Genomic DNA, 24624 nt, shown 5'->3' with positions numbered 1-24624 from the left:
ACATGTGTTAAATGACTGGGAAACGTGGACGGCATCCCCCAGGCCCATTAATTCTCTTAAGCCTGTGGGGCTTCCCTGCACATGTGAGAAACGTGCAGGTGCTGGCTCTGGTTCGGGTATTCAGGAATTTCTTAGGTGGTGTTGGTTGACTTCCCCAGTCCCGTCTTCTCCAGAGAAAGGGGAATCCTGGAAATCATTAGATACCTGGAGAGGACTTGGGGACAAAGCAAGCAGCAGAAGAGATGAAGCCTGTGATGGGAGGGAGCAGTGGGGTGGGGGGATTCAGGGGGGCACTGAAGCACCCTACAGAAGCCCCCTAAGGCCACGTGAGGGTCTGGAGTTAGGGACAGGCCCCGTCTGCTGGTCTCAGGTGCAAGGCTTGGCTTGCTCCAAATCCCAGCTCTGTCACAAGCTTTGTAACCTGGGGCAAGTTGTTTTCAATGCCTCAAATTCCTCATCTGTAAAATGAGGATAATAATAAATAGTATCACCTCAAAGGGTTGTTATGAGAATTAATGGGCTAGTGTATATAAAGTACTTATAGAATAGTGCCTGGCATTTGGCGAGTGCTCAATAAATGTGAGTGAGGGCTCTCACAAATCACACTGTGACGGCACCTGGCAGACAGAGAAATGGAGGCATCATGGACTGTTTCAGTGGAAGGTATAAGAGAAACACAGTTTGTGTTGCCATTTTTCACACATATGTACAGAGAATGCCTGAGACTGGGTACTCACTTTTTCAGGGCGCATTCCAGTTCATTCTTCTCCTCGTGGGCTTCTTGGAGCTGGGAAAAGATTTTGATCAGGAAGTCTTCGAAGTTGGAGAGTAAATGAGGTTCGTCCTTCTTCAGCTGCAGCCAGAGTTGCTTGATGTCACTTTCACTGCAAGAAGAAGGGAAATTAATGTGGGAGTGTGGAAACGAGACAAAGGCTTGATGGGAAACACTGAGTTATCTAGTCATCAAGCTGACAGCCCGAAATAACATCATCATTTTCATTTTCATCATCATCACCATCATCATCATCATCAGAATGACATGGTTGACATCTATTGAGTGCTTTTTGTATGCTAAGCACTTTATATGTTAGCTCGTTCAACCCTCATGAAGTAACCCTATGGGATAGGAGCTGTTATTACCCCTATTTACAGATAAGGAAACAGAATGGATGGATGGATGGATGGATGGATGGTTGGGAAGAGGCAAAGCAGGCTGTTTAAGAGAATGCAGCTGGTGTACGACGGAGTCAGGAGCCTGGCTCCGGCAGTGGCCCCCTTAAAGACCAAGCTCTGCTGCTTCAGTCCTCTGGGGTCCTCCAGGGTGAGGCTAGCAGGGCCAAGGATGCACAGCAATGCTCTCAGGAGCATCTCAAAGTGCCAAAGAGAAAAGGGGAGGGCAAGAGCCCAGAGCACGTGAGAACAAGCAGCCTGCAGCTGAAGGAGGGCTTGTTGCCCCCAGGAAGGATGTTACTCACAGTTGAGAGGTAAAGACAGGCCAGTGGATGGAAGGCAGAAAGCAACTGTCACTGCAGGAAATGGAAGAGAATATGCAGCACCCCACTGGGGCCTGGTGGCAGAGGGAATGACTGACAGGCGAAAGAAGAGGCAGCGCAACTCTGAGAGATGTGGGTGCACACGTGAAAAGACACGCAGAAAGGAGAGGAGGAGGCCAGCACAGCGACAGGTACAGAGTGACATACCCAGGGACATGCTCCAGGAACAGGCACATGGGGCACACATGTGCAAACACAGCAGAGACACATGAGGCCACACTCATCACTGGGGAAGGAGGAGGAGGAGGGGGAGGCACACACCGTGCTCCCTGTTCTCCTTTTCTGGAGAAACTCACAAATTGACAGCCAATGAGTGAGCCAAGTCAGAAGTAAATCTGATTTTCACCCCCATTAAATTCTAAAATCAGAATGATGTGACAGCAGCTATGACCAGGAACCCTCAGAATAAAGAAAGAAATCCTTTGTGTCAATGTAACAAGTACAGTATTTGAGAACTCTTCCTCAGCAGTGATATAGGGTGCTGCCATGTCACCCACGCCCTTGGGTGTAGTGTAGTCACTATGTGCAGTAGGAAAGAGGCCCACTGAGCAATGCACCTACCTCTGCTTAGTTATGTGATCATCTGCCCAACTGTCATTCTCTCCCACCACTCTTCTCTCCCTCTCTCCTTCCCTTGCTCCGTCCCTTCCATCCTTTCTTCCATCCCATCCATCCATTCACCCACCTATCCATCCACCCACCCATCCATCCATCCATCCATCCATCCATCCATCCATCCATACCATTCAGCCATCCATTCAACCAACAAGTATTCCGTGTTATCTCTTGTTAAACTAACACTGTACTGGATGATAGGAGAGAATGGGGGAGAAAGAGAAGAGGAGATAAAGTCTCCCTGTTTCTAGAATGAGTTCCATTTTTCCCATATGGAACATATTGTGGCTGAGTGTCTACTTTATTGCACAGGGTAAAATGTAGATAGCACAAAGGGTTCAGAGTTAAAAGGGTCTCAGAGAGAAAGCACAATGCCTTCCCATCACTGTGGCAGCTTGATCCCTTGAGGAAGTAAATGCATTATAAAATCAAGGGCAGCCTTTAGAGCCCAGGCCTGTCTTTCACCTCTGTCAGGTTCCCATTGGAGCATGGCAGGGCAGCCAACTGGACTAAATCTCCCCTCCGCCCACTGAGATACGCAGTCTCACCTGACCCTACCCCAAAACTTTTGAAACAGTGATGGCTGCATCATCTCACTCCAGATTATAGAGAAGGGACAAGCCTTTTGGCCTTTGATGAAAAATAACCAAGGTCCACTAAGTTGCCAAATCACCCAGCCAATAAGACCACTAAGAAAACTAGGGAGTCCAAGTGTCCGTTCTGGCTCTCCTGGACCACATTGAGGTTGCCCCTCAAGGAAGGATATAGGAGTTTAGGAGAAGAAGATATTCTGGGTGGTCAATCAGCTCATCTCCTTGCCTCCAGAATGACCCACAAACTATTTCATGAGTGAAATCTTTAAGACCTCAGAATAAGTCTCACAGCCAGCTCTATTTCCTTTTTTACAGCCTGATGGTCATCAATGGTTGCCTCATGCTGCAACTTAAGACCAGTCCCTTCTTGTTCTAACTTTGATGAAAATGGAAATCACTGCAAGTAAATTTTTATAGGCCATTCTCGAGGCCTCCCCAGGGCCTTCTTTTCTCCGGAATAACTCATTTTGGCTCAGTTCTGCATGGGCCTGTGGCAGTGGTTTTCAGAGTAACATCTGGAGAGCTCAGATTTGATAGCCCTGACAGGAAGATGGCTGCTAGGGAAGTGTGCGGTGGTTGGACAGGTACCCTTCTTTCAATAGCTGTACCTTGGCTCGCCTTCTCTGCCGTCTCCTTGCCTCTCCTCCAGAAGGAGGCCTCAGGGGTCCTTGGCATTGGTCACTGTGCTCCAGCCATTAGCATTAGAGAAGCTAAGTGAGTCAGGCATCTGACTAATGAGCTCCCCACCTACCTGCGTCCCCCACACCCCACCCTGCCCAATTCCACCCTGTGCGGACCTAAGTCTGCATCAGCCCTTACAGGTCCACAGCAGAGCTGCAGCTGCTGATGTCAAATTTCACTTTCTGCTGGGGGCCTCACCCAGGGGTCTCTCCCAGGCCTTTGCCTGTCCCCTTCCTGCCTGGCACAGACTTTTGCCAGCATTGTTTAACTCCAGCACAGTCTACCAAACTGGTTGCTGAAAAGTCACAGAGCTACAGATACTTTCTTTGGCCCACATGTTGTATACAGGCCCCTCCTGGATTTGCTTCCTCTTTACCATTTTCCACTACAGCCCCTTCTCTTCCAAAGCTCAGGAAACATCAGTTCCAAGCATTAGGTCATTTCCACTCTGCATGAAATACAATCCAAGATTCAAGAGTTAAAAATGAAAACAGCAAAGGCAATGGGAAAAGGAGACACAGGGCATTACATGCTTTGTAGATCCACTGTCTAGTTTCCATTAGCTACAAAATACCTTTAAAAAAAAAAAAGTCAGGCCTGAGATCTATGTGCCTTTTGGTTTCAAAGCACTACTGGGGGAAAAATGATTGTGGTATTAGGTTTTCATTTGAAGTTGCAGCCTCTAAAAATTTCAGTGGAGCTATTGATTATTCAAATGGTGGGCTGGTTAGAAACTGGTTAGTTTCTTGTCCTGGCTTCCTGAAGAGGTTTGGTTTGGCTCAAGGATACAATGTGCAGACACTTCCACATGAGGTGCCTTTGCCAGGAACACACCCACAGTGGGGGTGGCTGGGATGTGCTCAGCCCCAGAGACATACAGTTGGCTCCAAGGGAGGTGAAAATGCTGGAGAATTGACGGGGATAGGATGTCTCAGGTAAAACTCATTGGAGACCACTCAGGGCAGGGGACAGACCCTTTGACTTTGAGCATCCCTTGGGGAGCAAGGCTGAGCCAAGGTCTGTGAAGATAATGTATAGTGGGAAGCAAGGAGGGTAGACATGGAAGAGAGAGACTAGGAATGTTTACTCCTAGGAAGAAAATGTAGAGTGCAGCTACACAGCCCCTAGACCATGACAGGTCATTGTGAATGGCAGGCTGTAGGAAGCAAGGCCCCTGAGCTGGCAGCACCCAGCCCGGAGACTGGCATATTGTGTTTAACAAACGCTCATTGAATGGGGCAGACAAAGCAGTTCCTCCTAGGCTGAACTCCACATCCCAGATTGCTGACCCCACTCACTCTTCCAAGACCTTTTGGGCTCCAAGTTTGTCCATCAGCATCTGGAACTGGGTGTCCTCATCTCCGTCCATGTCACCCAGATCCTCTTCCCCTCTGGACTGATACACCTTCTCATCCCGGAGGGGGGTCACCTGTTCACCTGCTTCTTCCCAACTTGGGTCATTCTGGCTGAAGAAGAAGTGACCTGGGGATGCATGGCACAAGGGTCTGAATTAGGCAATGCTCACCCAGGAAGGGATTAGCTTTTCCAGTTGCCACGAATCATTTGAGGTTCATCTAAGAGAAGAAAAAGGAAACTTTCTGGAGCAAAAGATCCTTGAGCACCATGCCCTAGATTTTGTGTCTATGCCCCAGTCTTTCCCCCCTTCCATGAGCATTCTGCCAGAGGGGCTGGGCCCTGGGAGAGGCAGAATGCATGACAGGTCTTACAGCACTTCTGGGGTTCTCAAGCTTGTAACACCTGGCTCAGAAGACACCTCTTTGGTTATATCTTCCCTAAGAAGCCAGGCCTTTCCCTCACTGCACTCTGTCAGCCTGACTATCCAGGCTCCACACTGCCATCTGAGGATCATATCCCACCAGCATCACTGTGGCCATCCTTCACATTCACAAGTTACCTCCCAGTCCGAGGTGTACTCTCGGCATACACATAATGCCTCATGTTACAGCAATCCTTCTTGTCCTCCCAAGTCAGTTATAAGCTCCTGAAGGTCGGGGAGAGCATCAGATACTTCTAAGTAACTTTTATGGCACCTTGCATGAGGCAGATGCAGGGAAAAGTTTGCTGGTTGATTTGTCTGTAAATAAATCAGTATTTATCAGCATCTGCTCTGAAGTATCTGATCTCATGGATCTATTTCATGGATCTCAGGTTTCCTTCCTCCTGGTTACCTTGGAAATGACTGGTCTCTTCGAACCCTCTAGAGTTTGCCCTGAGAGCTGGAAGCCAGACTCAATCCTCCCGTTTTGTCCTCCACTGGCATCTCATCTTGGATCCCCTTTTATGCCAAGCCTTCTGCCAGAGTTTCCTTTCGTTCCCCTGGCTATTCTTCTGGTAAAGGGGGCTTGGCAATGGCCAAGGGCACCAAGATAGCAGAGGTGTGAGCAGACAAGATGCACAAGTGAAAAGAGGACCAATTAATCCAGAGCCAGGAAACTTCAGGCTCTGGATCCCTGAAAGCAGGGCTGGAAAGGTCATACGCCATGGTCCCCCGGATCTAGTGGAGGCAGGGATGTGCCTTACGCAGCTCCAGGTAGACCCACAGCCCTGGGGTCCCCAACATGCTTCATAACTTACTAAATCCCGTTGTGAACTCCTCTGGGGTCAGAAAGCCATTGCCATCAGCATCCAGGGCATCAAACACATCCTCCAGATCCTCCAGGCTGAGTGGCAACTCCTTATGGAGTCTCTGAAAACAATCCAGGCTGCATTGGTTAATACTCGGACGATGGTGGGGCCGACCTGCAACGGCCCAGCCTTCTGCCAAAAAAATGCCTGGAGTGAGGCTCCAGTCCTACCAAAAGCCAGGAGCAAGCTTCTGCATCCTGATGGCTTCACCATCCTCCGCCTTTGAGTATTAGAACATCTACCATTTACTGGGGACTGTTATGGATTGAACTGTGTCCTCTAAACAGATATATTCCAGCCCTAACCCCCATCCTATGAAATGTGACCCTGTTTGTAAATAGGATCTTTGAAGATGTGATTACTTGATGAGGCCAAACAGGATTAGGGTGGGCCCCAATTCATTAGGACTGGTGTCCTTATAAGAAGAGGACATTTGGACACAGACAGACAGGACATTTGGACACAGACAGACAGAGAAGACAGTCACGTGACAGAGGCAGAGACTGAGCTATGCCACAAGCCACAGAACACCATGGATTGCTGGCAAGCCCCTGCCTGAACACAAGAGACTTCAGAGGAAGCCGGGCCCTGCTCACACCCTGATTTTCGACTTCTCACTTCCAGAGAAATTTCTGTTGCTTTAAGCCCTCAGTTTTGTTTGAGCAGCCCAAAGAAACCAGGACTCGGGCCTACTGATATATATATTTGCATTTAATTCTCACGACCATGCTGAGTTAGGAATTATTATCCCCATTTTACAGATGAGTAGATGAGGTGTGAGGTTCACTACCCCAAGGCCACGTAGCTGGTCAATGACGTGGCCAGGAGTCAAACCCCGGTCTGACTCCAAAGCTAGCATTCTCAGCACTGCAAAGGACCGAAACTGTACAGAACCGCAGACCAGTATGATAATACCTACCCTTATGGCTGTAGTGACATTAAATGAGACAATCCTCCCAAGTCAATCGTAAGGAGAGTGAGACAGTGCATCAAGATTCTAGAAGTACACCTGCTTAGCATAGAGTAGAATTTCTGACTTATCAACAATCCATAAACCAGCTGTCTCAAAAGCCACAGTAAGAGAATGTGGGGGTAAGGATGGAATCAGTTTTGTAAGCAGGAATTTTATTAGCACAGTGCCTGGCACAGAGAAGGGATTCAATAAAAAGTCAGGGGGAGGCAGAGAGAGAGAGAATCAGAGAGAGAGCAGTCAATTAACCCACCACTCGGTGAGAGCTTGGCAGAGCCAGATTTCACACCCAGGTCTTTTCCAGCTCTCCCCAGCCCCTTTCTCTGTGCTATGCTGCCTCCCCTGTTGATGCAGGTGTGTCACCCTCTCAGAGGCTTACCCGTGCCCAGCACTGCACTGGCAAGTTTCCCTGGACACCCGTTTTGCCCCTGTAGTTCTTGGATGCTGCACAAGGACCTCCTCCCTCCCATGAGTGACCCACCCCACCCTCAGGCACCCGGTTTGGGGTCCCCCTCTTGCTCCCACTGGCTGACAACCAACTCCTGATAAGAGGTTACCTGCCACTGGCTCTAAGTATCTACCTTCCTGGGGGTATTTGCGTTTTAAAAGGGGACAGGACAAGTTAGTCTGAGGAGGTGATAAATAAGCACTGCAGGGGAGACCTGGGCTGACTGGGACCTCACAAGGAGGGAGGGGTAGGGGACAGGCTGACAGGATGAGGAGCACACAGCTGAGCTGTTTACGCTCCTCTCTGTCCTTCTGCCTGCAATCGCCCCAGGCCAAGGTGAATTTGCATAGTCAAGCAAGTGTCCGCTTATACCCTAATATCTAAGTCTCCAAATAAGGAAACCCCCCCCCGCCCCCCAGGGAGTTCATTATACCCAGCCCACCCTCCACCTTCTTTCCAGTTACCCAAGGAGCGAAGACCTGCACAAAATTGCCAGGTTGGGAGTAACGGACAGCTGAAGACAATAAACACAGGGCTTTGTGGAAAGGGAGATCCGTACCAATCTGAACAATAAAAAAGAGCCGGCAGGTGTGAAAGTCCACAACGTAACTTGCAAGAATACTTGGCACAATCCTATGGCAATCATGTAGCTGAGAAACCATAAAGTTTAATTTGGCAGGTACGTGAATCAAGGGAGACTGATGCATTACAAAGTGGGAAGAGAGGATGAGGTGGAAGCTATTTGGAAGAATTAAATTAAATATGAATGGGTTTTTTAAAAGAGGAAGGAGAGTGAGACAGTGCACCAAGATTCTAGAAGTATATCTGCTTAGCATAGAGCAGAATTTCTGACTTATCAACAATCCATAAACCAGCTGTCTCAAAAGCCACAGTAAGAGAATGTGGGGATAAGGATGTAATCAATTTTGTAAGCAGGAAGTTTATTAGCTCCATCTGAAATAAAAGCCATCACACTGCAGGGAGGGTGAAAAACTCAGCTCCTATCCCACCTAGATTCCAGGCCTTTCCTTGGGGTGATCCTTCTTCCCTCCCCTTCTTCAATCTAGGATTGCTGGATCTGATCTAAAACATGATCTCTCGCTGTGCTGGAGCTAGAGATGGGCTGGAAGGAAATTCCAGAGGCCTTTGGCACCATCAACCCACCTCTCACCCAAACTGCCCTGCACATGCTTTCCTCTCCTTAGCATGAACAAAAAAAGTATTTCATTTCCCACATCAGGCACCATTCTTGAATCTAATAATATTTCCCACCACAAATCCTTCCTATTATCTTAAAATGAGTCCTTCTTGTCTACATCTCAAGCCAGAGATGTCTTTCTGTTGTCAGCGGGGATGGAGAAAACAATATTATATCCCATAAGTAATTCTTACTCTTCATGTCCTGGAAAATTAGTACTCAGTGCTTCTTCAGCCTTCTCTGCAAGCTACACCACACCAGATTCTTTAACCTCTCTTTATTGGACTTACTTGAAAAGCCCTTTAGTCTTAATAACCATGATTATCTCTAATTTATCATTCTTCCAGGGCCCATAGAGCCATGCAAAAGCAACTTATCCAGGGACTTTCCCCTGGGTACTGGTGCTGTCTACATTTTTAACTAAAGGAGGTTGGGGGAGTGGGGGGTGGGCAGAAGGACAAGAAGAGTCATTCCATTGAGCAGATGAGTCTGTGAGGCACTGAGATATGCCTAGTCACAGCAGAGAACCAATTTCCCATTCAGGGTTTCAGCTATAATCCAACAGTTCTCCAGTGTATTCTTTTTATAATTCCCTAACCTTTATTACCTCCACACACCTACTCACCCACTATTGCCGCCAACATCAAAAGAAAGGTCAAAGTTTCTCTTGACAGCACCACCAAGAACTAGCATTCTGGAAAACCTGTTTCAGTCTTAGCATTTCCAGCCATCTGGAAGCACAGGCCGAGAAGAGAAGAGAAATGGGAGATCAGCTCCCCCTATTTATAGTGCCCATGGCCTATGGCCAATGCACCTCATTAGAACCCCTTCCACCCCTTCCTTGCTCTCAGTTCAGGAATCACTTCCTCAATAAAGCCCTGTCGACCCCCAGGCTAGCTCAGGCTTCCAAAACTGCCTTTCTCTCTTTCATAAGTCTTACCTCAGTTTGCATTTTATAGAAATACTATTAGCTGATGAATGTCTGTCTCCCTCAGTAGATTGGAAGCTTTCTGAGAACAGGGACTCCATTTATTTTTGCTCAATATAGTGTCCCCAGCGTCTAGCTCAACGCTGGCAACACAGATTATTGAGATATTTGTCAAATGCGTAAGTAAATGAATGAGCGACTGGGTAACAGGGGATCCTGAAACCCTATCTACAGACATCCAGATCCTCACCAGCAAAACTGCTGATTCTCAGCAAGGTCTCACAAGCCAGGGATTTTTCAGGACCTGGTGCAGGAAACAATCTTATAGCACTACAGCCAGATGCCTTTACCCTTCCTGGTCACCAGCCCAGAAACATGCCTCACGTAGTCTGAACAAATGGTTACACAGCTTCAAACATGATTAAGTGAAACACCCATCAAAGACAAGACCAGAAGAGATCCATTTTCTGGCCAGAATTAAGTTCTACCTCCTTTGGGGTCTCCCGCAGCATTCTGTTCAGACTTGTGTTCCAGCACCAACCACTCTCCCTTCCCGGTGGTAGAGCTCAGCTACAACAAATCTCTTCCAGAGGAGAAAGTGAGGTCTGGGAGGGGAGGATCTGCCTGTATTCCACCTTGTGCCTTGTATGCTTGGCTTAGGCCACCTGTTGGTGTAGACGAGGGTTTCCCACCCTCGGCACTACAGACATCTTAGAATGGATAATTCTTTGTTGGGGGGCCAGGGGAGGGGGCTATCCTATGCATTGTAGGATAACTATCAGTATCCCTGGCCTCTACCCACTAGATGCCAGGAGCAACCCCTCCCGAGTAGTTTCGATCAAAAATGTCTCCAGACATTGCCAAATATTCTCTAGGGCACAAAATCGCCTCCACTGATATAGACTGATTGGATCCAACAGAGAACAGCACCCATTGGAAAAGAATGGTGGGGAGCCTCTTGAGCAGAAAGGTCCCCTTTTTTATTTGTGAGGCAGGACAGACTCACACTTAAAATTACAGCATGGAGGACACTAGGGACAGGGCTGAGACACGGGGTGCAGGATCCCCACCCTCCCATCCCACAAGTGCATTTATGGGGGGATTTCTGGGTCCAGTATTAGGGTTAAGTGCTCATGTATAAGCTCATTTAATTCTCCTCTGGTGCCAGGAGAGAGCTATTAATAATTCACAGTTGAGAAACTACAGCCTAGAGAGGTTAAGGGACTTACACAAATTCAGAGCAGGTAAGTTGCAGATTCAGATTAAAACCCAAGGCGATTTGCCACAAAAATCTTTAAAAGTCATCTTGTTAACCTAAATCGGAGGCCAGTTAACTTTTTCTGAGAGGGGCCAGATAGTAACTGTATTTTAGGCTTTTGAGGTCATATGGTCTCAGTCAAAACTACTCCACCGCCACTATAGAATGAAAGCAGCCATAGATAATACACAAATAAATGAGCATGCCTGTGTCTCAATAAAACTTTATTTACAAAAATGGGCAGAGGGCCGGATTTGGCCCACAGGCCATAGCTGATCAATCTCTGATCTAAATGATTATAAATTTAGCTAAGTCCAGGATTCTAGGCAGAGTTGGTACTTGGGGTTAGTAGAAAATCATTTCATTCCCACATGAAAAATCAGGTTAATAGGGTTTTTGAGGCCCTGGGTTTCTTCAGAGAGACTTTCTACCCATCCTGTCCCCATCTCCCTCTCCCAGCTGAAGAGTCCCTTCACACCCTCTCCAGCCTGGCCCTTCTCTGTCCTTCTTTCCCAATGAAGCAGCACTGCCTTTCACTTGGGCCCTCGTCTCCACATCTCTGCTTCTCCAGGGAGTGCACCAGGATCCAACCCTGAGAAGTATGCCTTGAATGGTCCCCATGAGAGTTTCTTTGTAGAGCATGATGTGAGAGCTCAGGGACCACTGGCAAGGCTGAGGACTCTCCAAACCACTGCCTAAGCTCTGCCCACATAGGCCAGTGTCCCTCTCCTCCTCTGGCTTCTAACTCCTGCAACTGAATTTCCTATGCATGTAAGAACTACAGCCATTATCGGACTTAAAGTCCACCATGATTCAATTTGGCCTCATCCAAATAGGAACTTCTAAGGTCCTATTTAGAAATGGGTGCACACCTACAGGATTAGGGGTTAGAATGAGCATGTCTTTATGGTCCACAAGGAACCTTTCTGGGTTTCCTGGAGACCATTCCAGGCAAAATTTGCTTTGCAGGGTTAGGTCCTGCTGTAGTACCCTGGGGAAGCAGCCCATCTTGAATTCCTACAGGGTTCCCCCAGGTTTCTCCAGGGACTCAAATAAAAAAGAAACTTCTCCTGGATGCTGATCCTTTTGTTCTTTGGTCCTGGCTGTTGCAGGTTGGGCTGGCTAAATACTGCGGGGGCTCACACTAACAGGGCAGTCTCCACCTCCTCAGGAAGCTTGGGAAGTCAAGCTCACCCTCTGCAGGTGGGTTGTTTTGTTTTGTTTCAGTGAGAAGAAAGAAGCAAAAGAGCTCCTGGAGAGGGGCTTAGCCCTCTCATTCCTTTTCAAAGCAACCACAAGCTCCCCATGACTTTCAATTCTGCTTTTCCACCTGGTTCTTCCAGCTCTCTTTGTGCCCTTTCCATTGGCCCACAGCCTCTCATTCCTCAAGAACCATTATCTATGTTAAAGGGGATTTCCTGCCTGCCCAATGTGTGTGTGCATGAAAAGTTTCTAAGCTCCTCCCCATCCAGTTTCCCTGAGGCTTTGCAGGGAGCCAAAGCTACAAAACATGGTGGTGCCCAAGTCCGCCAAGGAGCTGGACACTATGAAAGTCTATGGGCCACATGCATGAAGAAGTGAAGCGTGGGAGCCAGGATCCCACAAGCAGATGCCTGCAAGATCTGCCCCAGGAAAACCAAGGAACACAGGGACTTCCACTGAGAACCTGGAGTTGACACGAGGGGGATATTTGTTTTCCTTCATGTATCTCTTCCCAGCCCATCTTCCTGCAGATGTGACCAGTGAGAGCAGCCAGGTGCTCAGATGATGTGCTTTGTTCTCTCACAACGGCACTTTCTCAACCTGAAGAACTGAAAATTTGAAGAGCTTCATTGTCCATAGGTGCCTGTTCTAGTTTGCTAATGCTGCCAGAATGCAAAACACCAGAAATGGATTGGCTTTTAGAAAAGGGGTTTTATTTGGTTACACAGTCACTGTCTTAAGGCCATAAAGTGTCCAAGGTAACACATCAGCAATTGGGTACCTTCACTGAAGGATGGCCAATGGTGTCTGGAAAACCTCTGTTAGCTGGGAAGGCACGTGGCTGGCGTCTGCTCCAAAGTCCCGGTTTCAAAATGGCTTTCTCCTAGGATGTTCCTCTCTAGGCTGCAGTTCCTCAAAAATATCACTCTTAGTTGCACTTGGGATATTTGTCCTCTCTCAGCTTCTCTGGAGCAAGAGTCTGCTTTCAACAGCTGTCTTCAAACTGTCTCTAATCTGCAGCTCCTGTGCTTTCTTCAAAGTGTCCCTCTTGGCTGTAGCAAGCTCGCTCCTTCTGTCTGATCTTACATAGTGTGCCAGTAATTTAATTCAGACCCAACCAATGGGCGGGCCAACACCTCTATGGTAATTATCCAATCAGAGTCATCACCCACAGTTGGGTGGGATGCATCTCCATGGAAACACTCAAAGAATTACAATCTAATTAACACTGATAGGTCTGCCCACGCAAGATTACATCAAAGATAATGGCATTTGGGGGACATAATACATTCAAACCGGCACATTCCACCCACTGGACCCCAAAATGACATTATCTTTCCATATACAAAATACATTCATCCCACAATATCACAGAAACTTAAATCATTTCAGTAACCATAGTAAAGTACAAAATTCCATCAAAATCAATTATAGGTGTGGTCAGTCCTTAAGGCATAATTTTCCGTTAGCTGTGGATCTGTGAACTTAGAACAAGTTATGTGCTTCCAATAAACAAAGGAGGGACGGTCATAGGATAAACATTCCCATTGCCATAAGGAGAAAGAGCAAGGAAAACAGGAGTAAAAGGACCAAAACAGTTCCTAAAACCCACAGGACAAACTCCATTAGATTTCAAAGTCTGAGAGTCATTTACAGAACGACATTGCATCCTTGGGGCTTGAGAGAGTGGGAGTCTAACTCTTCCTAAGGGCCTTTTTGGCAGCCCTTTCCTCTCCAAATGCTGGGGTGAGTTCTCCAACATATCCACACATTGGGGAGACCACCTTCTCGGCCCCACCCTCCTCAAACATTGGGGCAGCTCCCGGATTCCCTTCCATCTCTGGGGCACACGCTCAACCCCTTCAGAACAGTGTGGTGGCAGCCAGGCTCTCCCCAATTCTCTGGGAATGTGCTCCACCCTTTTTGGGGCTTGGGGTGGCAGAATGTTTCCTGAGCATCGAGGCGGAAGGCCCGCCTTCGACCTCCAGGGCAAACTCACCCTTTCCATGTGTGTGGGCTGCTCCGCTCTCCCAGCCTGAGACCTCTTGACTCCAGACCTCAACCTCCATGGCTCTGTCTTTGAAGAAATTTTTCCTTCTATTTGTTCCTTGTCTGTCTCCTCCAGTCCAGACCAGTAACGGCTCTGTCTATAAAAATCTCGCAAAAATTCTGTTGGCTTCACATGAAGCACACAGGGATCAAAGCTGTCAGACAACAGAACTTTCTACAAATCCTTTCTGGATAACTCCATCTCCAATTTTGGCTTGTACTGGAATGGTGGTTGGGTTCCATGCTTGGTTAAATCCTCACTTTGGGCTGTAGCTTCTGAGTTTCCACCCCCTGGAAGCCTGGGATTTTCCAAACCATCAGCTTCTGGTTTCTTTGAACCCAAGGGTTCAGTTTTAAGTTTACCTCTCTCCACACGCATTTTACTATAAGCTGCAAGGAGAAGCCAGGGTACATCCTCCACACATAGTCTGGAGATCTCCTCAGCTAAGTATTCCAGGTTGTTGCTTTCAAATTCTCCCTTCCATCTGACATCAGGACTCAATTTTGCCAAATTCTCTGCCACTTTAAAACAGAGATTGCCTTTCTTCCGGTTCACAACAACACATTCATCATTTCTGTTCAAGGCCTCGTCAGAAGTGTCTTTAGAGTCCATATTTCCACAAATAGTCTCCTCAAAGCAGTTTGGGCCTTTTCTATCAAGCTCCTCACAATTCTTCCAGAATCTTCCCCTTATCCATTTAAAAAGCCATTCCAACATGTTTGGTATTTGCAAACTCAGCAGCAAAAGCACCCCACTTCCAGTACCAAAATCTGTTCTAGCTTGCTGATGCTGGCAGAATGCAAAACACCAGAGATGGACTGGCTTTTATAAAAGGGGGTTTATTTGGTTACACAGTTACAGTCTTAAGGCCATAAAGTGTCCACGGTAACACATCAGCAATCGGGTACCTTCACTGGAGGATGGCCAATGGTGTCCGGAAAACCTCTGTTAGTTGGGAAGACACGTGGCTGGCGTCTGCTCCAAAGTTCTGGTTTCAAAATGGCTTTCTCCCAGGACGTTCCTCTCTAGGCTGCAGTTCCTCAAAAATATCACTCTTAGTTGCACTTGGGATATTTGTCCTCTCTCAGCTTCTCCGGAGCAAGAGTCTGCTTTCAATGGCCGTTTTCAAACTCTCATCTGCAGCTCCTGTGCTTTCTTCAAACTGTCCCTCTTGGCTGTAGCAAGCTCACTCCTTCTGTCTGATCTTATATAGTGTGCCAGTAATTTAATTCAGACCCACCCAGTGGGCGGGCCAACACCTCCATGGAAAAGTCATCACCCACAGTTGGGTGGGGCACATTTCCACTCAAAGGATTCCAATCTAATTGGCACTAAAACATCTGCCCCACAAGATTGCATCAAAGAGCATGGATTTTTTTGTGTGGGACACAACACATCCAAACTGGCACAGTACCCTAAAGCTTTGGACAAATCTGTAGGCAGTAGAAATAAATGCCATAGAGGCCCAAGAACCTGCTGGGGGGCTGCTCAGCCCCTTTCCCTCCTGCCTGGATTGGAAGTGAGTACTGAGGAAGGCTGAGGAGAATTATAGCTGAGCTGGTCTCCCTGGGACTGGATGTTTCTGACTATATTCCAAGTCAGATACAAACGATTTTTTTTTTTTTAAATCTCTCCTCTACAGTTTAAATTCACCACACCTCTTCTCCCCTTTATTAAAGAGCGGGGTTAAATGAGGGTTAATCGGGATACATACAGATAGCACTTAGTTGCATAAGGTGTGTGGCCCACAGGTGACCCTCAATAAATGTTAATTCCCTTTTCTTTGTTTCTAGAAGGAACAGTCAGAAGTTAAGCATGCCATTACAACTGCCACCACCACCCTCCACTGCTACAGACCTGTGATAATTATGAAGTTCACAGACAGGCGTTTCTCAAAGGTTTCCCCCCAAACACACTGATGCTGGTCTTCTGTGTGGAGTGAAACTTGGGGAACAGTTTCAGTAACAGATATTTATTGGGGGAGCAATCACTTCAAACAAGGATGGGCTGAGCTCACTTGCAGCTTGAGCTGGTGCCGTTCCCCAGGGCTTTTTCCTCGATTCATGCGATAATTGGATGCTGGAAAAGTTCTAGGGGAGGCAGAGAAACACCTTCCCATGGGACAAAGGAGGGAAAGACGAACCGCTTTTAGCCCAGGTTACCAGACCCATTTCTCAACCTCCAAGCCTTGCAGCTGACATGTCTGAGCAGAGATGGGGCTGATACTAATGAGGGTTTCGATTCATTGTTCAACTTCAGTATGTTCTGAAAAATTAGACTTAAAATGAAACCTGACCATTGCAGGTTTTCCTCCTAATGGCAGACATATGCACCACCCCAAAAAAGGCTCTTGACGGGGTGAGTGATGATGAAAAGATTGGAGGAAAAGAGCTGGTTCCATAGTGCTTTATAGGAGCCTGCATTTTACTTACTCACATTAGGGTAAGATCACGACTGAAGCATAAGGGACTTTAAAGACAGACACTGAGAAGAACCTTCTGTCACTAACGGTGGTAAAGACACCAGACCAGGGGTGGACAAATGACAGCCCTGGGCTAAATCCAGCTCACCCATTATTTTTCTGTGACCAGTGAGCTAAGAATGGTTTTTACATTTTTACATGGTTAAAGAGATATCAATAGAAGAAAAATATTTGGTGACATGAACATTATATGACATTCAAAATTTCAGGGTCCATAAATAAAGTATTATTGGAACACATGCACACTCATTCATTTATGCATGTCTATGCTTTTGTGCTACCATGGCAGAGTTGAGGAGTTCTGCCAGAGACCTTACGACATGTGAAGCCTAAAATATTGACCATCTTGCCCTTTACACAAGGAATTTGCTGACCCCAGCTCTAGGCAACAGTGTGTACTGAGACTCTGCAATATCTCTGCCTGGAAATGCTTAGGAGGGGGTTAAATGTGGTCGGGTGTGAGGGTGGGAGACAGATCAGACACCTCCAGAAATTCCTTCCTCCCCGGCTGTTGTTCCAAGCGAAGACCTGACACTGCATCTATTGCTAAGGCACACACAGCACCTAGTGGGAATGACTTCATCATGGTTCAGAACATCACTGTGAAATAACACGCTAGTATCATGTTGCTATCACCTTTTCCCACAATCCCGGAAGGTTACCAAGTCAGAGAAGGAAAACAACCCCCAAGTCTGACAGCAAGTAAAGAAAAAGAGTAAACCCAGAGGATCTGTCTCTCGGTAAAGTTGGACTGGACACCGCCCTCCAGAGCGAAACTGATGGCATCTTTTCTGTTGAAGCTGTCACTTCCAATGGGCGAGCCCCAGCCCAAGCCAGGGAGGCCCAAGCCATGCAGCCTTCCAGACCCCACCGGGGCCCCTCTTACCTGCATGTCCCTCCTGGCGATGAAGCCCTTGCCCTCTGCATCGCACGTCTGGAAGAACTCCTGAGCCTTTCTCAGCATGGCCGCGAGGATCGGCGCTTGCTCCGGGGTCTCCTTCCCCTCTGCACTGTCCGGGGGACCCAGGCTGGCCCTGCTCCTCCTTGGTCCTTGGCCAGTTCTCTGGGGTCTGGAGACCACCTCCCTGTCCGAGGCAGCCATCCAGACTTACCAACTTCTTTTTAGAACCTGAAGGTGAGAGGTGGAGATTGGAGAGAGGAGTGAGTGTGGTGGGGCTGGAGGAAGGTTAAAAAAGGATGAGAGAGGGTTAGAGTGGAGGTCAGACCCACTCAACAGTGTGCCCCAGACATCTCTCAGCAACCGCCTCTTAATCAGCAGAAGCTCAAGAGAAGGAGGGGCTGTTCTGCCATGATCACTAATAGATCAGCCAACCCTCTAAAGGGAGAAGAAAGAGGGGAAAAGAAAACAGCCCTTTCCAGATTGAAAGGAGGTGGCGTAGAAAAGCCTGAATACACTTTCCCTGAATTTAAGCGAACAAACAAATAGCAACAAAACAGATCCTGGTAGACCAGATGCCATTTTTGAGTGTTCACTTAGAGGCAGGCACTATGACACATTCTCCATATACATTCTCTCATTTAATTCTCACATCCTGCTGAAACAGACAGCATCTCCATTTTACCAATGAGGAAATTACAGCTCAGAGAGGTTAAGCGACTTGCCCGAAGCCACTCAGCAAATTTGTGCAAAAGCTGAGATTTGAATCCCAGTTCATCTGACTTGAATTTGATCTTAAACCAACATTGTTCTGCCTTGCTAGAGTTGCCAAGAGTGGGGACTCCCCTCCCTCAGACATACTGTCCCCTCCATCATTCACAATCAGCAAGTTATGGGCAAGCTCTTACCCCATGCTGCCTACCTCTTCTGGGGCAGGGAGCGCTGCAGCTGATGTATAAGGGACCATGCCCCGTCCTTACAGAGCTTCCCACTGTTAATGGACTGGCCAGGCCTGATTTGGTGATGTCTTCAGCCAACACAGAATCATACGCCTCAATCAGAAGGCCCCTCAGGAATCCTTTTAAAAAGCATCCTGCAATGTGATGTCATGGAAGAAGGCATGCAGACTCTCCTGCTGCTACTTCAGTGACCTGGAGGAAGTCACTACCTGTCTGGGCCTCAGTTTCCTCACCTGTATAATGCAAGGACTGGCCAAGTTTGTCTTTAAGTTCCCTTAGGGGTCTGAGAAATTCTCAAAATAATCAAGTGTTATTAATGAAAATTTAGGTTAATGTGCTAAAGGGGAGTATCAGTATCCTTAGATTTTCCCATCTGAATATTTTTGGAAGTAGTCTAGGTCCAAACTTTAAATACACAATAAACACTTGAATTAAAAATATATAGACATGCACTATAATACATTTTGTAGGGAGCTGGAGAAAGTGATGTCCTGAATCAACCCCTGCATCCATATGAGTGGAAAAGACAGAAAATCATATCACCAGGTTGAGTTTCTCTGATTGCCCCAAATACGAAGTCCACTGTGTCTACACCATGACTCCAAAGTGATCTATGATTTCAGTCTACATCCTGCATGTACCACATTTGTAAAGAGCTGTAGGCCCAGAGCTGGAAGACTATCTGCTTGCCTCAGGAATTAATGCCATGTGACAGAGCCTCAAGAAAAAAGCAGAGTAGACTGCACCTTCTCACCCAACCTGGCTGGACATGCACCTCCCACCCTCACTGCGCTTACCAGCCCCTCACTCAGGAAATGCTCTTTTCTTTCTCCCTGTATGGTGTGAACTGCTCATCAACCAATTATATGCAGAGTTATCATTTTTATTCTTTCTCCAGAGGGAGCTGCCTTGGCTATAAGTCTCAAGAGGATTGTGTTGGTGTGGTTTTTTGTGCATTGCCGAACACACTTACACGCAGTGCTGTGCTTGGGAAGGGCTTTTGGATAATGATGCGGTAACGTGGGCTTCTGTAAAGACTTGCTGTCTTCCTGGGACCTCACCAGAACTCTGTCTGCAAGGTCTATGCACCCAGTAGGCCCACCCTCTCCTACCTGCTGCACCCAGGAGACTAGACTAATCATACTTGCCATTCCTTGAAGGCTTTCTCTTGCAGGCTCCTAACATACTTCATCCTATTGGAAGCTGACATCCCCCCCAAAAGGTAACTGTGATTACTATCCCTGCCATATAGATAAGGAAACTGAGTTTCAGAGAGGTTAAGTAACTTAGCTCAAGTTTAGCACAGGTAGAGACCTTCTCCTCCACGATACCACATTGCCTTCCTATCATGGTTCCTGCTGTGGGCTTGCTCTTAACAGCCCACTCATCCCCAGCTGATAATAACCAAAGTTGCCTCCAAGAAGCATATTTGTCATTTTAACAGACACATTTTTAAGTAATGCATTCATTCACTCATTCAGCATTCTTATTTTCTGATTACCATGTAGCTGGCTCTGCCCCAATACCGAGAAATGCAAACATGAAAAAGACGTAGCTCCTGCCCTTAGTGAATGAGCTTCCAATGGTGGGATGTCAGGCATGGTGACAGGCAGTGGGGAAGGTATTTTGAGTTGGGTGCCTCCTTTTCCAACACCCTTCAAAACAGACAATAAAATGTTCAACTGCTATTGACTGTAAGAGCTTATGCAAACTCCTAAGCTACTCTGGGCCTGGGAATTAGTAGAGATGATTTCTGTTTCAGGACTAACTTTCTCTGGTTACCTACCCTGGCCTATCTCACAGGTGAAGCATGGTATGAGAGAACCAAGCTAATATTTCTAAAGAAACCAGCTCTAAGCAACTGGTGGACAGGTACCACGTCTTATTTTATTTTGTCCTCACTTCCTAGCCCAGAATACAGTACAAAATAGGTGCTTACCAAGTTTTGAATGAAGACAATCTTTTGCTGAATTCTTTACAGGGAGGTCTAAAAACATTTGTCTTTGATTCAGTTCACCTTATATATGGAATTTTTTAGTCTCATAAAGAATGGATCTAAACTTCTGAGTCCAGAAAAGATGGAGTAACAGGGCTCAAGTGTAGCCTCTAACTTGGATCAAAAAAAACCCAGACAAAATACACCTTTGAAAAAGGTTTTTAAGACACTGGATTTATGCAACAAAGAACAGTGATGCCTGAGCAGGGCTGGGACTAGGATGGGGTGAGTGAGGTCCCAGAGATGCAAAATTTAAGGAGGCACTCAATCTCAGATGACCCTAAGAGCCGGTGTCTTCTTAAGAGTAAGGCACTTGGGGTGCAAAACCTAGGGAGGCATTCACTTTTAAGGACATGCACCTGAGAACAATTGCTTCTTAAATCTTGCATCATAGGGGCCTCACTCACCTTATCTAGTCCCAGTCTTGTTCCTGAAAATGGAAAATAACCAAAGTAGGCCCTTGTGTTTGTCCCGTCTTATTGCCTAGAGAGGTTTTAGGCCACTGCACAGGGCGGGGAACTCAGGAAGAGCCCAGAAGCCTCCCTGAGTTGAAGAAACCAAACTATATGTTGCCTACGAGAAATGCACTCTAATATAAAGACAAAAATAGGTTCAAAGTAAAAGGTTGGGAAAAAATATGCTGTATTAAAACTAGTCAAGTATATTTATATGAGGAAAGTTGATTCTAGAGCAAAGAATATTAAAAGGGATTTTTTTAAAAGTCATCTCATAATGATAAAGATCAGCTCATCAAAAGGACACTGTAATCCTAAACATTTATGCACCTAATAAAAGAGCTTCAAAATGCATTGAGAATAGACAAGTCCACAATTACATTATAAAGATTTCAATATCCTTCTCTCAATAATTAATTAAAAAGTAAACAGAAAATCAGTAAGTATACAGAAGATTTGAACAACACTATCAATCAACTTGACCTAATTAATATTTATAGAGCACAACACCCAACAACAGCTGATGTATTTTGTTTTCAAGAGTAAATGGAACATTTATGAAGGTAGTCCATATTCTGGGTTATAAAAGTTGTGTCAATAAATTTAAAAGAATTCAAGTCATTCAATGTATGTACTATGACTATAAGGGAATTACATTAGGAACCAATAACAGAAAGAACTCTTTAAAAATCCACTAAATTTCGAAACTAAAAAACACAATTCTCAATAACGCTTCTTCTCACTCACACTTCCCAAACAAGAAATGGAAAGGAGAATTAACAAGTATTTTGAAGTAAATGAAAATAAAATAAAATATATCAAAATTTGGGGGACACTTATGCTAAATCAGTACTCGGGAAAATTTATAAAACAAGAGCGGCCTCAAATCAGTGACCTCAGCTTCTACTCTAAGAAACTAGGAAAAGAAGAACAAATCAAACACGAAGTAGGGGGAAGAAAATAAATAAATATCAGAGCAGAACTCCATGAAAAGAAAACAGAAAATCAATAGAGAAACTCAACAAAACCAAAAGCTGGTTCTTTGAGGAGATTAATAAGGTTGATCAACCCCTAGTCAGATTGATTAGGAAAAAAGAGAGAAGACACAAATTACAATATTTGGAATTAGAAAGGTGACATCACACACATTGAAAGTATAATAAGGGAATATTATCAACAATTTTATGCCAATAAATTTGACAATAGATGAAATGGACAGATTTTTTGAAAGGCATTAAATATCAAAGTTCACTCAAGCAGAAATAGATACTATGAATAGCTATTAAATAAATTGTATTGATAGTTAGAAACACTACTGCAAAGAAAACTGTAAGCCCAGGTAACCATACTGATGAATTATACCAAATATTTAAAGAAGAAGTTATACCAATACTACACACACTTTTAAAGAAAACTGAAGAGAAGGAAATATTTCCTAGCATATTTCATGAAACCAGCATCATCCCAATTCCAAAACTGGACAAAGGCATTATAAGGAAAGAAAACTAGACACCAATATCCAACATGAACATAGCAGCAAAAATTCTTTACAAAATTTAGCAAACCAAACCCAACAATATATGTAAAAAGGATAATACATCCTGACAAACCAGAGTTTATCCCAGGAATGTAAGGAATGATTTATCATTTGAAAAATCAATGTAATTCACCATATTAACAAATTTAGAAAGGCAAACCTTATGATACTCTCAATAGATGCAGAAAAGGGATTTGACAAAATCCAATATTCATTCCTGATCAAAATTCTCAGCAAACTAGGAATAGAAAGAGAAATTTGCACAAACTGAAGAAGAACATCTATAAAAACCCAACAGCTGGCATCATACTTAACAGTGAAAAAGCAAATGTTTTCCCCCTATGGTCAAGAAAAAAGACAAGGATGTTCTCTCTAACCACTTCATTTCAACACTATGTTGGCAGTGCCAACCAATGAGGAAAGAAAAAGAAATAAAAGCCATCCAAATTGGAAAGGAAGTAAAATAATATTTATTCCCAGAAAACATGATTGTCTATGTAAAAAATATGATAGAATTCACAAAAAGCTACTAGAACTAAGTGAGTTTGTTGAGGTTGCAAGATAATGCTCTCTCTACGAAACTCAATTTTATTTTCTATGCTAACAAAACAAGAATTGAAATTGAAATGAAAATACCATTTACAATAGCACTAAAATATGAAATATTTGCAATATAGCTGACAAATGATGTATAATACTTGTGCACTGAAAACTACATAATATCAATGAGAAAAATTAAAGAAGAGTTAAACAAATGAAGAAATATACCATGTTCATGGATTGGAAACTTAATATTATTAAGATGCCATTTCTTCCCCAATTCATCTATAGGTTCATCTCAATCTCAATCAAAATCCCAATAGGTTTTTTTTTGTAAAAGTTGACAAACTTATCTAAAATTCAGATGGAAATGCAGAGGACCTAGAATAGCAAAAACAACTTTGAAAATGAAGATCAAAATTGGAAGACTAAAACTATCTGATTTCAAGATGTATTATAAAGCTATAGCAATCCAGACAATGTGGCATTGGCATGAAGATGGAAAAATAGGTAAGTGGAACAGAATATAGAACAGAGAATCCAGAGAAGACCCATTGTGCCGGTTTGAATGTATTGTGTCCCCCAAATGCCATTATCTTTGTGGTCTTGTGGGGCAGAGATTTGCTTGGAATGTGCCCCACCCAGCTGTGGGTAATGATAATTTTGAATGAGATGTTCCCATGGAGGTGTGGCCCCGCCCATTCGGGGGTGGGCCTTGATCAGTGGAGCCATATAAACGTGCTGACTCAAAGAGACTAGAGGGAGTGCAGCTGTGAGTGACGTTTTGAAGAGGAGCAAGCTTGCTAGAGAGGAATGTCCTGGGAGAAAGCCATTTTGAAACCAGAACTTTGGAGCAGACGCCAGCCACATGCCTTCCCAGCTAACAGAGGTTTTCCAGATGCCATTGGCCATCCTCCAGTGAAGGTATCCGATTACTGATGTGTTACTTTGGATACTTTATGGCCTTAAGACTGTAACTGTATAGCCAAATAAACCCCCTTTTTATAAAAGCCAATCCATCTCTGGTGTTTTGCATTCCGCAGCATTAGCAAGCTAGAACACCCATACATATGTAGACATCTAATTTTTAACAAAGATGCAAAAGCAATTCAATGGTACTTGAACAACAGGATGTCCATTTGCTAAAAAGGAGGAAAAAAAAAAAGAATTCCAATCCACATCTTACACTATACACAAAAATTAATTCAAAATGGATCAGAGACCTAAATATAAAACCTAAAAGTATAAAACTTCTGGAAGACAATATATTTGTGACCTTAGCTTAGGCAAAGATGTCTTAGGTGTAACAGTAATAGTACAATACATTTGAAAAAAACCCTGATAAATTGGACTGATCAAAATTTAAAACTTCTGCTCCTTGAAAAACACTATTTAAAAGAGTGAAAAGCTAGCCACAGACTGAGAAGAAAATAATTGCAAACCATATGCCTGATAGAGGATTTTGATGTAGAGAATATGTGAAGAACTCTCAAAACTCATTAATAAGAAAACAAACAACTCAGTTTTTAAAATGGGCAAAAGATTTGAATAGACACTCCCCCAAATAAGATATATAGATGTCCAATAGTTACAGGAAAAGATACTCAACATCGT

General features: G+C 45.0%; 1 protein-coding gene across 16 annotated transcripts in view; it reads right to left on the bottom strand.

The window, feature by feature from the left end:
* CRACR2A (calcium release activated channel regulator 2A) overlaps positions 1-24624 on the bottom strand; it is a 142163-nt gene that overhangs the window by 65555 nt on the left and 51984 nt on the right. For 14 of the 16 annotated variants that reach the window (XR_005218346.1, XR_005218345.1, XR_005218348.1 and 11 more), the window contains 4 exons: positions 17512-17754; positions 6038-6149; positions 4741-4924; positions 738-884 (listed from right to left, as the gene is read on the bottom strand). Coding sequence is in view for 12 of the 16 variants with exons in the window: in XM_037846022.1 (XP_037701950.1) it covers positions 738-884; positions 4741-4924; positions 6038-6149; positions 17512-17727 (659 nt within the window). In the remaining 4 variants the exon portion in view is untranslated. Of the gene's footprint in view, positions 1-737; positions 885-4740; positions 4925-5357; positions 5538-6037; positions 6150-17511; positions 17755-24624 lie in introns of those variants that run through there. The other 2 variants (XM_037846023.1, XM_037846026.1) reach the window with 2 other exon arrangements.

Source organism: Choloepus didactylus, chromosome 8 (genome assembly GCF_015220235.1).
Source record: "Choloepus didactylus isolate mChoDid1 chromosome 8, mChoDid1.pri, whole genome shotgun sequence".
Classification (NCBI taxonomy): Eukaryota; Metazoa; Chordata; class Mammalia; order Pilosa; family Megalonychidae; genus Choloepus; species Choloepus didactylus.
The sequence above is the reverse complement of the archived record's forward strand: the minus strand, read 5'-3'. Positions and strand labels throughout refer to the sequence as shown.